At 38.9% G+C, this 13,289-nt stretch overlaps 1 protein-coding gene across 2 annotated transcripts in view; it reads left to right on the top strand.

The window, feature by feature from the left end:
* The window catches only part of USP3 (ubiquitin specific peptidase 3), a 98,978-nt gene that overhangs the window by 16,086 nt on the left and 69,603 nt on the right, over positions 1–13,289 (top strand). Inside the window, exons 2-3 of one of the 2 annotated variants that reach the window (XM_060097212.1) lie at positions 11,812–11,872; positions 12,812–12,928. Coding sequence is in view for 1 of the 2 variants with exons in the window: in XM_060097211.1 (XP_059953194.1) it covers positions 11,812–11,872 (61 nt within the window). In the remaining variant the exon portion in view is untranslated. The remainder of the gene's footprint in view (positions 1–11,811; positions 11,873–12,811; positions 12,929–13,289) is intronic. The other variant, XM_060097211.1, reaches the window with a different exon arrangement.

The raw sequence follows: 13,289 nt of genomic DNA, 5'->3' as shown, positions 1-13,289 counted from the left end.
TGCATTTCACTTAGTTGTGATAACTCTATAGTCTCCTTCAGTCTGGAACAGTTCCTTATCCTGTCTTTGTCTTTCACATCTTGGTATTTTTGAAGAAAACAGGCTAATTATAGAGTGTACTTCAGTTTGAGTTTTTCTGTTGTTTCCTTATGATTAGATTGAGGCTGTGCATTGTTTTTGTAGGAATACTGCAGAAGCAATGTGTATTCTCAGGGCATCATATCAAGAGGTATATGAGGTTGGTTTGTCTCATTTTGGTGATGTTGACTTTGATTATTTTATTAAGGTGATATTTGCAAGGTTATTTCCTGTAAAGTTACTATTTTCCCTTTGTTATTAATAGGTAATTTGTAGGAGATGCTTTGAGATTTTATGTATAGATGTTTTATTTCTCATCAAACTTTCATCTAGTAATTTAGCATCCATTGATGATTCTTGACTGAATCAGTTATTACTAGGATGGTTGCAAGATGTTGATTTTCTAACTTATTTCTTCTAAGTATATACAAGGAAGAGCTTTCCTTTCTCACCCACTTGTTTATTCATTTATTTCATTAACATGGACTCATAGATTTTTATTTTATTTTGTGACATTCTGTTATTTATTTTGAAGCTCACATTGTCTTAGATTTGGCTAGTGGGAGCCTCCTTAGGCCATAATTTTGACATGCCCCTATTGTTCTTGGAGCCCTTTCTTACTTTCTGGCATGGCAAGGTGCTCCAGGCTCATCTTGTACTCATCCTGCCCTAGTCCTGGAATCAGCCATTTCTCCAAGTAGCCATCATTCCTTTTAGTGGGGAATAAGGTTTATAAACTAAGATCTCTCAGCAAATAGGAGCTAAGAAATATAAATATATATAAATAAATAAACATGTCTATATTTGTGTGTGTGTGTGTGTGTAACCATGAGTTCATTTTGATACCTTTAATTCCAGTTCAGCACTACAGATCTAGTCTTGCCCTTTCTGTATTTATAATGCCCTTCTCTAACAGAGAGAATCTGGTTCCCATTATCTCAGCATATGTACTTGTTTGCCCCATGCCATAATCAGAGAAAGTAGTTCTAAACTGCTAACCCATACCATTGCAAAGAAAACTCCTTATAACTAGAGTTCACTATTTGTTTACAGTTTCTTTTTGTCTGTATACTCACAAAATATGAAGTGTTATGTTCAAAAGTTGCTTGGGTTGTTTCCTTCCCTTTCCTTCCATCTTTTAATACACTGATTTATTTGATTTACAGTTAGCTTCGTTTCTTTCTGTTTGATTTCCATTTTAGATTTTTTTTTTTTTTCGGTACGCGGGCCTCTCACTGCTGTGGCCTCTCCCGTTGCGGAGCACAGCCTCCGGATGCGCAGGCTCAGCGGCCATGGCTCTCGGGCCCAGCCACTCCACGGCAAGTGGGGTCTTCCTGGACCGGGGCACGAACCCGCATCCCCTGCATTGGCAGGTGGACTCTCAACCACCGCGCCCCCAGGGAAGCCCTTCATTTTAGATTTTTTTCCACCTCATCCTTGCTGATTTTATTTTACTTTTTGAGTATATAAAACATGAGTATGGTTCCAAAAGTTAAAGCCATACCAAGAAGTGTTACTACCTAACCCTTCTACTCATTCCTATCCACCCCATGTAGACAACCAGTTATTTTTATCTATTCTTCCTGTTTCCTTTTATAAAAGGAAAAAGCAGGTACATGAGTATTTTCTTATTTTCTCTCACAGAAGGTAGCAAACTAAGTATACTCTTTTGGAATTTGCTTCTTTCATTTAATAGTGTGTTCTGGATATCACTCCATGTTTGTAGAAATTCTACTTACTATTTTTTAACAACTTCATAGTACTCCATTTGTGATGTGTCACAGTGAATTCAAACATTCTCCTATCTTTGGGCATTTAGGTTGTTTCCAGTATTTTGCAGTTTCAGATAATGCTGCAACTAACAGCCTTGTACAAATATATTTTTGTATTATTGGGTATCTTCAGGGAAGATTAAAAGTTTTAACTTTTTTATTTATTTATTTATTTATTTATTTATTTTTTGCGGTATGCGGGCCTCTCACTGTTGTGGCCTCTCCCGTTGCGGAGCACAGGCTCCGGATGCGCAGGCCCAGCGGCCATGGCTCACGGGCCCAGCCGCTCTGCGGCATATGGGATCCTCCCAGACTGGGGCACGAACCCGTATCCCCTGCATCGGCAGGCGGACTCTCAACCACTGCGCCACCAGGGAGGCCCTAACTTTTTAATCATGTGAGCAATAATGTGTGATTTTTATAATAATACTTCAAACTATTTGTCTGCCTGCTCCTATCTTCCCATCTACCGTGATCTTACAAATACATTCAAGGCTGTGGAAGTGAAATACTTTATTGTAATTATATTTCTGTCTGGGAAACCTTGAAATCAGAGAGCTGGAAGTGGCCTTGGAAACATTTTTAGTCTACGTTCAGGTTCATTTTAAGCAGTTGACTTTTCCTTTTACATACTCGTCAATGCTGTTTTACCACCTAAGTACTCAGACCCAGCTGTTGTAGTAGTTTTCTCTTAATTTAATCCATGTTAGATTCCTGTGTCATACTGTTAACTGGCTGCTCCCTTGGGTTATAGAATGGCAGTAGGATAAGACGGTTATACATAGGATAGAAATAAGGATTTGGGCATCCATTTATTTTCTCCTACAGGTCTCAGCGCATTAGTGAGTAGTATAAACTCAGAGGAGCATCTTGGATTCCTAGATAATGCAGCTGGTTGATGACTTCCAGTCTTTTGTTCCAACAAGTGGGCATTGAAGTAGAAGGGCGACCTCCTCCTGCATTGCTAGATAACCAGGTATAAAGATTGACCACATAGCTTTCCATCAGAAGGGCCATAAAAGGATTACATAATGTATTGAGATAACGATCCCCTCAGCCTAAGGGTGACTGGAGCCTCCAAACAGATCACTTCTGGCCCTGCATGACTCTTCAGTTTATGTGCATGCACTATACAGATGTTATCATTTTCCATGCATGTCCTGACATGAAAAAGGTTAGGAAAGTTGGCTAGAGCAGTCTCAAGATTAGCCTCTGAGAGCCAAGGATGGTGCCCCTTAAAGAGAACCAGGTAATCCTTATTTATCTTAGATAAAGAAGAATTGAATTATTATATATATTTAGAGTAGAATACAGGAATAGTGGTTTTGAGATTTCTGAAGGTCGTTTTTTACAATATAGGACGACATTAGGAGTGATGTTTTGCTCAAGAATTAGGTTGTCTATGGTAATGACAGCACACCTGGATTTAAAATATTAATGGGATACAGAAAGAGCCACTCCAGAGGATGATTGCAGCTTAGTTGATGACAGACTGCAGTGTTTTTACTGTCTTACTACCCCTGTTACAGAGGGGATAGTCTAGTCTTTGGATAGTTTTTGATTCCTATGGAGTAGAACCTCCCAAAGGGTCTCATCCTCACTTCTACTAAACAACAATGTCAGTCATTCCCATGAGTCGTTTGGCAGGGGTGAATGGTAGATACTGTATCGCTGATACCCCTCCTTCTACAAGTAGTGTTCTGATTATCTATTGCTGCATAACAAACTATCTTACATCTTAGTGGCTTAAAACAACCATTTTATTTTTCTTATCATCTTGTGGGTCGGGAATTCAGGAGGAACTTGGCTGGGGCTGTCACAGCTGGCGTACCTGAAGCTGGAGCATCCGCTTCCATGATGGCTTCTTAACTCACATGTCTTGTGCCTCTGTGCTCCTGCTCTCTGTTTCTGTCCCTCCCCACCCCCCCATCCCCCATGGTGTCACATTCTGCAAGGTCTCTCTGTGTTGTTCGGGTTTCTCACAGTGTGATGGTCTCAGGGTGATTAGGCTTCTTGCATGGTGGCTGGCTTCCCCAAGAGCAAGCAATAAAAAGAAGAAGCTGTCAATTTCTTAAAACTCAGACCTGCAAATTGACACGCAGTCACTTCTGCCATATTCAATTAGTCAAGGCACTGCAGAGCCTGCCCAGATTCAAGGAAAGAGGACATAGACCTGCCTTTTAATGGGAGGAGTGCTCATCTTTAATCTATCATAGGGCCATTAAGCAGAAAGGAGAGAATGGTTGTGAGAAATACTGAACTGTGACTTTATCAGAAAACTGATCAGAAATTTACTTATGTAATGACTCAGGAGAGATTAACTGATTGCCAGCCTTGAATAAGAATGGGACTGAAGCCAGAGGAGGAAGGTGGGAAAGATTCTCATGGGGCAAAGAGGAAAGGCAACCGAGGTAAGCTTTACTTCATAGTTGCCTTCCCTGCCTTGGCCCTGAACTCTTGGTTCCGTGATCTTCTGTGAGCCCCAGCCTGCTGCTTCTGAGCAGTTTGGATTTGGTGCTCATGCTCGGTCTCCTCCTCCTTCAGTATCTGGACCTCCGCTTAGTCTCCTGAGCTCTGCATGGGCTCACTTCTTTAGCCCTGGGCGCTGCCTGTTGCTTTGTCCTGCTTCCCTGCTCCCTGGGAACCCAGTGTGCACTCCCAGAATGAGCCACAGTGCCGGGGTGGGAGGTGGCGGTATGGGAACACAGGCAGTGGTTTTGGCTATGCTCAGGCTGCTCTGGCACCTCTAGCGGTTGCTTAATATCGCTGGATTTCTTCTTTTCTGGACCACGTGAAGGCCCAGTTCCTGCTTTCTTTATGTGACTTTACCACTCTTTCCCCCAGTAATTTCAGAGGGTTCAAGTTGAAGATAGAAGAGGCTTCAGAACTTTTAGCATACAATAGGCTCATGAGTATGTGGTTCAAAGAGCATTTATGGTATAAAGAAGATTATACGCCTTGCTCTAAACATCTAAGAATATATCAGTTGGAGAGTAAGCTGGGTTAGTCCTGGAGTATATTTCTACTTGTATATGTACTGGAATATTTATAGAATTTTAATGATAATTCTGCCCTATTCTCCAATTTCGAGAGGAATAACACTTTTACTATTGATACTTCTATGGAGTGTGTGTGTGTCTGTGTGTGTGTGTGTGTGTGTGTGTGTGTTTTGAATAACAGCTGCAAATATTTTTCATTGATCGTATGTTTACACACCCATAGAGTTGTAATCTAGGATTTTGGTTTCACTTACTACTTAGGCTTAATAATTTAGAATAAGTTTATTTCATTAGGACAACTTTATAATACCAGTATCTTTAAATTTAAGACATTTAAACTTTATTTTTGTTATAAAAGAAGTAATGCTTTCTGAAAAAATTCAAACAGTATAGTTGAAAGTAGGTCCATGTGGCTCTAATCCCCCATCCCATATTTTTTACATGATCGTTAACAGTTACTATGTACCCTTCTAGACTTCAAGCAGTTTATATACAGGTATAATGTATACACAGAAACACGTAGATCGTAATCTTTCTAAAGCAAAAATGACAACCTTCTGGACTTACTGCTCTGCGACAGTCCATACCTTCAAGTGCTGAGTTTGAGTTCCAGTTCTGTCACTTACTAACTTAGCAAGGTATATAACTTCTCTGTGCCTCAGTTTCCTTATCTATAAAACAGGCCAATAATAGTACACACCTCATTGGACTGTAGAGGATTAAATGAAGTAATATTTATAAAGTGGTCCAATAAAGTGCAATAGTGCTTGGCACATAGTATGTACTAGAATATTTAAGAACTTGCTCTTTGAAAAAACACGTTATGAATATTTGCTGGTTGCTGGTTTTTTAGTGTGGCACTTTAAAAACTGTGTGTTGTTGGTAGGGGGGTGATATTCTGAGTTTTACTATTGGAGCAGCATGTTTGTCTACAGTTTTTATTTTTTTAATAAATTTATTTTATTTTTGGCTGTGTTGGGTCTTTGTTGCTGCGCGTGGGCTTTCTCTAGTTGCGGCTTGCAGGGTTACTTTTCGTTGCGGTGCGTGGGCTTCCCACTGCGGTGGCTTCTCTTGTTGTGGAGCACAGGCTCTAGGTGCATGGGCTTCAGTAGTTGTGGCTCGTGGGCCCCAGAGCACAGGCTCAGTAGTTGTGGTGCACGGGCTTAGGTGCTCCGCGGCATGTGGGATCTTCCCAGACCAGGGCTTGAACCTGTGGCCCCTGCATTGGCAGGCGGATTCTTAACCACTGTGCCACTAGGGAAGCCCCTGTACCATGGTTTTGGACAGCGATTCCACACACTTTCTGACCTCGCTGTTGCAGTGAGCTGCTGTTACTGACAGGCAATGTGCTGGGAATGTATTTGCCTCTCAAGGGTTGTGGGAGCAGGAAAAAAACTGAAGGCTGTTGATTTAGAAAATTATACTACACTAGCAATTAATCTTTTTGTTAAGAAAATTAGGAGGAGAGTGGAGTTGGAAGAATTTTATCTATAGGGAGTTATATGATTATTTAATCTATTTTTTGCTTTGTGTTCTTTGAATAATTTTATAATTAGAGGGGACATGCTCATCACCTAGTTTTTATTCTACAGTGAAGACATAGACTCAGAATAGTAGTGACATTCTCAGTTCTATAGCTAGTAATGATAGGGCCAGGACTAGGATCCTAGTCATTGGATCCTCACCTTTCTGAATTCTTAAGAAGCTCAAGAGCCTCTCTTCCAGTTGAAGCAACTATTGAATAATGGATGCACTATAAATGGCTTGCCTGTCAGTGCTGAGTGCTTGAACTATTTTGTGTGTAGAGACAGTGACTAAGTTGTATCGTAAGCACTAGTGCATGATGTTTTATAAAAAATTTAGAATTCCAGGAGAATTGTTGATGGGCTTGAATACCAAATGTATTCTATCTTATTAGGTTCTGTATAGTGAATAATAAGGCTATTGAAGATCAGTGGGAAGAAATTTATATTCGCTGTGGATGCCATTTTGCCTTCTGAACACAACCTAAAGATATTCATGTATAAATAGGCCCCTTTAAGCCCAGAACTCACTAGTTTTCTTTTCTTTATTTCTTTATTTTTGGCTGCACTGGGTCTTTGTTGCTGCACGCGGGCTTTCTCTAGTTGTGGCGAGCAGGGGCTACTCTTAGTTGCGGTGCATGGGCTTCTCATTGAGGTGGCTTCTTGTGTTGCGGAGCACAGGCTCTAGGCGCGCGGGCTTCAGTAGTCACAGCGCGCAGGCTCAGTAGTTGTGGCTCACGGGCTTAGTTGCTCTGCAACATGTGGGATCTTCCCGGACCAGGGCTTGAACTTGTGTCCCCTGCATTGGCAGGTGGATTTTTAACCACTGCGCCACCAGGGAAGTCCCCTAGAACTCCCTAGTTTTCTGCCCTTCTTGTCTCTTGGTAAAGGAGCAGACTGTTCTTCCCTGCATAGAAGTAGCAGGGAGTAAAACCACTTTGGTTTGTAGATCACTTGGATGCCTTCCCTCTGCCTTTGTGCTCCATCAGTTGTCCCTTCCTAGTTTCCAGGAGGGTTAAGGCTTTTGGGGGCTTTAGGAAGAAGCCATGAATGCGAGCATGTTTTAGAGGCTGGGCCTCCTTCACCTGTCTCCCCTGCCCAACCTGTGTCAGAGCTTCTACCTTGTGGGAAATGGCCCTAGCTTAGGAGAGGATCGACATTCCCCACTCCCCGCAAAGGGGTGCTGCTGCCAACTTGCAGAGCTCGTGGCTGAGGGCGAGGACAGGGCCAGAGGAGAGTTCTGAGGCTATAGCAGCAGGAGGAGAGTGAAGGGAGCTGGATAGTACCAGGCCCCCAGGCTGAGATGCCCAGGAGCTGAGAGAGGAAACCCGAGCTTGGGGTTGGAAGAATCTAAGCGTATGGGACAGATTGCTGGAGGAGAGTAACTTTGAGGAAATTTCATAATCTGAGTGAAAGAGGACCAGACTTCTGCTTATGACATCCAGTGACCCTGCTGCGGCCATGTGTAACAGTGTGAGAAATATACTGCATGGCTTCCCTGCCATGACGTCACCTTGAAGTGTAATTAGGCATAATAAAAAGTGCCCTTATAAGTTTCCAGACTTATCTTTTTGAACTCCTACAAGTTTCCAACCTTATTAACCTCTCTTTCTCAAGTACCGGCATTTAAGATTAAAAAAATAAAAACCCTTCAGTTTAATATTTTTATGTTCTGCTGAATAGATAGTATATTTATAGCTTAAAAAACATTTTTTATTGACTGTGTATGGTTTTATTTTATACACACACACATGCACACACACAATATAGTATTTCAGTTTTGTTACGGTTCTTGTAGAGTTTTATAAAATAGCCTGCAAACCTCTAATGCAGTTTCCATGGGAAATGTGTTCATCCTACAGATAAACTTGAAACCCATCTGTCTATACATTGAGAGACTACCTTTTATAATAAAATATGTCCCCTTAAGGTAATTAAAATAAATGAATTTAAGATTATTGCAGGTATTCTTTTACTCATGCTATGACCTGTTCTATTTGTAGCAATAATTGAGAGTTTAATTTAAAGCCAATATTTTTCCTTCTGTTTTCTAATTGTCTTGGGTACTTTAAAGGTTTATAATTTAGATAAGGTATATATACACAGAGTGAATATTCCCTGAAGCAGTGTAATAAATGCCTTCAGAATGCCCCATAATACCCTTTTCTGTGTAGTTTCCTAGCCTTCAAATGTTCTTCTGGTGTGAAACTATTAAGCCCTCAGAGAGTACTGTCATTTAAATAGCCAAGACCAACTGTCTTATCACACATTAAGTCTTAACTTTCTTATTGTAAATATTCATGATAAAAGAAATTTGATTTCTTAACTTAGAAAGTGAGGTCTTTTTTGAGATTTAGTAAAAGGCACAGTCACTTCTTTCCGATGTTTTTGAAAGTCAATACTATTTTATTTCCTTTTATTCTTTCTCCTCATCCCTGTCTTAAGCACCTATTTATTTAATCAAGGTATAATTCACATAACATAATATTATTTATTTATTTATTTATTTATTTATATACATGCCATGCAGCTTGTGGGATCTTAGTTCCCCAACCAGGGATTGGACCTGGGCCCTTGGCAGTGAAAGCACCGAGTCCCAACCACTGGACTGCCAGGGAATTCCCCAAATTAACCATTTTAAAGTGAATGGTTCAATTCAGTGCATTTAGTACATCTACAACTACCACCTCTATCTTGTTCCAAGACATTTCATCACCCCAAAATAAACCCTGTACCTATTAGGCAGTTATTTCCCATTTCTTCCCCTCAGGCTTAGGGTATCTTTTCAAAAATTTGAAATTAAGAAATTAAAAAACTGATAAAATTTTATGAGGTAATTGAGATTTTATAAGACTAGGTTTAGAGTACACTATTCTAATTCAGTAACATGAAGAAATGCATTTAATATACTGATAGTGGAAAAGTTAGATCACAAAATTGTATGTACTTTTTGTCCATACACACACTTTACAGCCATCGGGGGAAAAAATGAACACTTGGTAGAAAACGCACCAAAGTAACAGTGATTTTGTTCTAGATTTTTTTTTCCTCATTCAAAGGAGGGGGAAAAATCTTCCCATAATTACACAAAAAACAAAAACCTGTAAATGACTAAAAACTTGAGCCTAAACTTACTATTATAATTACTTATTTCAGGATAATATTAAACTTCTTCCAGATTGAGTACAGTGTTTCTTAGTATTTACTGAAAGAAAAAGAGTTGCTGGAGGAATAAAACTATATAATATTTGTAGTTTTTTAATCCTTCAAGTTATATCGCAGACCAGGAATATCTGTTTCAAGTAAACTGTGTTCTAATTTATTTTTCCCTTTAAAAATATACTTTATAGGACTTGCTTTTCAAACTATAAAAATGTCATGTTTTTGTTGATACAAATCAAATACCACAGGGGTGTACAAATAAAAAGCCAGCAGTCTCCCCTCACAATAGTCTTCTCATGTACTTGCCTAAAATAATTGCTGTTAGCAGTTTGGCGTTCTTCTTATTAGCCTTTGTCATGTGACTTACATGCACATATAACAAAATTGGACCCAACTGAGTAAAAAACTAAAATGCCTTCAGGATGGCCCTAGCAGTTAATGTAATGCACTAAGGAAAGGTAAAGCCCTTGGCTAACTGGAAGGGAATTTTTTACCACTGAAAGTTTTCTCATTCAAAAATAGTTAGAGCCCTGTGCTGGGCAGAAAGGCAGAGGCCCTTGGGCAGTATATCACTGTACTCTCCTATTCTTCCTTGCCTTCTCCTCCCCTCCCAAATGTAGAATGAATGTGTGTCAAAGATTTATTTAACTCATTAATAAGGGAACCAGCAGGATGATAAAGCTGATTCCAAGAGCATTTGAGGAATTGAGTGAATGCAGACACTGAAGAATGAATGTTGAAGTAAATTGCTAGGCTAGATATAAAGCCCATTAATGTACTTCAGGGTAGTACAACCATAGCCCTTGGAGTCTGCCAGACAGATATTGTCTCTACCAAATAAAAACCTACAAGTTCATAGAATTTGGGTCCTAATCAATAGTAAACAGCAGGTCAAACAATGGTATTATAATTAAATATCTTTGGGATATTCATGGTATAATGTGTTTTATTATACACTGAAAGGGCTTATAGTTCTTGATTCACTTTATTTCCAGTTTTGGCTAATTTTTCTTAACAATGAGAAAGGCCGATTGTGATGTATGATTAGACAGGACCAATATAATATAATAGGGATCAGATCTTGGAAGAGCTTGGTATCTTAAACTAAGAAATGTAAACTTTGTTTCAACAACTGTTCATTGAGCATATACTGTGTGCCAGGCAGTGGATTTACTATAATCCTGAGTGTGTGGATGTGCTGCGATGCCCCCCTCATGGCCCCTAGGAGGCTGACTAGTGGTTCTCAAGTGGTTGTATTAGGGAGTCACCTGGGAAGTTGCTTTTCTCAAAATAGACAAGTTCTTTTCTCCTTCTGTACCCACCCCAATGTAGATGTCTCTGCTTGAGTAGAACATATGTGTTTTGAAAAAGCTTGTTCCTCGTGATTTTTATATCCCCTCCCTTTTAAAATCATTGTTATGTTTATTGGGCTTAAACGTGAATAAGTAAACAGCAAGCAAAATTGTAATCAGTATTTTAAAAGTTTTCATTCCCCTTTTTGCCTGCTGCGTCCCTATAATACTCAAACTAAAGTAATTAATGTCCTGATTATACCCTCAGCAAGAATTACATGCAGTCATCATATTTAGAATTATATTTAATGCATTTGAGACGTTAATTTGGGAAGAACTGGGCTTAGTCTTCCGAATTGTATCCTTAGGTTATGCTTCTCACTATATAAACTAAAAGAGTTGTCATTTATAGTAGTATATGATCTGTATGGTAAAGACATGTGATTAAAAAATTTGCCTTAAAATGTTTTTTTTTAATCTTTTTTTTTTAATGTTTTGTCTTTTTATTTATTTTTTGGCTGCACCATGCAGCATGCGGGATCTTAGTTCCCCAACCAGGGATGGAACCCGTGCCCCCTGCACTGGGAACGTGGAGTCTTAACCACTGGACTGCCAGGGAATTCCCTTAAAAATGCTTTTGATGAGAAAATAGACTGTCCTTAACTTGTCAGAGACTGTTGAAAAAAAAAAAAAGGAATAAGTAATAAAGGAGAAAAGTGTTTAACCTGTGATTAAACTATTTGAGTTGAGTCTGCAATTAATATGAGCAGTTGTTGTGGACATGCGTTTAGATTCTTTCAGTATAACATTAATTAGGCAGCCGTTTTGTGTAAATGCACTCACAAAGCAAGGATTTGTGATTTCAGTACACCTAAGCAGCCATGGAATTTATAACTTAATCACAGGATGTGGTATTACAGATTAGGGGAGAAACTGGGAAATAACGTGATACAATTGGCATATTGTGTATTTTTCTTTTTATTAGTGTGCCGGTCCAACAAAAGCCCCTGGGTCTGTTTGACTTGTTCAAGTGTCCACTGTGGAAGGTAGGTGACATGCTTATTACTTCACTACCCAACTTGCTTTTTTCAGTTTACCTTTAAGCTTTATGTCAAAGTGTTATTGATTTGGATTTATTTAGCACCGTTGTTTAATTATAGCGTGTACGTAATTCTCTGTAGGGCTTCCCTCTCCTAATAGAATCCCTTTGTTCAGTGATGGAACTGAGGAAAATCTAGGGGGGGAAACCCCTTTATATTGATACTCAGAAGAATTAATTTGATGATCAAGACAATCTACTAGTAATATTTGATTGACATGTGGCCAATTTTGTTTCACCTGTTACCTACCGTTCCCTACCTTTACTGACTTTTGAATCAACTCCCAGATATAACATCATTCTTCTGAAAACAAAACAGATAAAGGAATTCCCTCAAAAATGGTCTCACTGTGTAGTTCATTATTTATGCTAAGATGTACCAAATATATCATTGTTCCATTAAGACATTTTTGCTTTCTAGGAACTTAACACTCCCAAACCCAGTTCAAGCCTGAGCATTTCCTCCCAGTTCTTGGCTTCAAAATGATGTTACTTAAATACTTTAGTAACTCTTTCTTCTAGCACAAACTCAAATAAATATCAAACTTTGTGTGTCTGGTAGTAGCACATTTATTTCTATGGCTCTTTTAGCTTAGAAAATCTGCTTTGAATTTACTTCAGAAGTTAGTAGCTTAGCAGCAAGGAGGTGGGAAATCATACTGAGTCACACAGGCTGAAATCTATATTGTATTTATTTGGACGGTTTCCCCATCGTTATTCGTAAACCCTCATTGCATGAAGAGAGCATCTTTGTTCAGTTAACTTTTGATTTTTCACATTTTCAGTCCTGGAATTGAGTCTATTTTTCCATGTACACTTAAGAGTACTTTTGGAAAATGTTAACTGCATATCTTAATTGTGGTTATTGTGGTTTTGAAATCTCTAGGATTTGGGGAACCTGAAAATACTTTGTACAGATAACATTTTTTTAAAAAAAGAAGAAAAGTAGAAGCACTTAAATTCTGCACTTGAAGAGACAGATTCCTCTCCTAGATTTTGAGAGGTGAGAATTATAACGCAATAAAATTTATATAGTTCTATCCTCCAGTTGTCTCATAGTGCTTTACAGCCTAAATCTGCAAGGTCGTATGTCAACAAAAAGACCTGACACACTCTCAAAAAGTGGAGACATTAGTGTTCTTAACAGCAAGCAACAAACAGTTCTCTAAGTAGGTATTGGAAAAATAAATTGAAAATTTTCTAGGCTCTGTAGGTAGTATGTTTCCAATTGTAATCAATCTTAAATTTGGAAATCTGACATGGTTTCAGAGAAATATAATTAAGTAGATTACACAGATAATGAGAGTAACCTGCATTTGGATCTTCATTTTTACATAGCTGATTGGCTAATTTTCTTTTGCCAT

The sequence above is a fragment of the Mesoplodon densirostris genome, chromosome 4, assembly GCF_025265405.1.
Source record: "Mesoplodon densirostris isolate mMesDen1 chromosome 4, mMesDen1 primary haplotype, whole genome shotgun sequence".
In the NCBI taxonomy this organism is placed as follows: Eukaryota; Metazoa; Chordata; class Mammalia; order Artiodactyla; family Ziphiidae; genus Mesoplodon; species Mesoplodon densirostris.
This window is presented reverse-complemented; position numbering and strand designations above follow the sequence as displayed.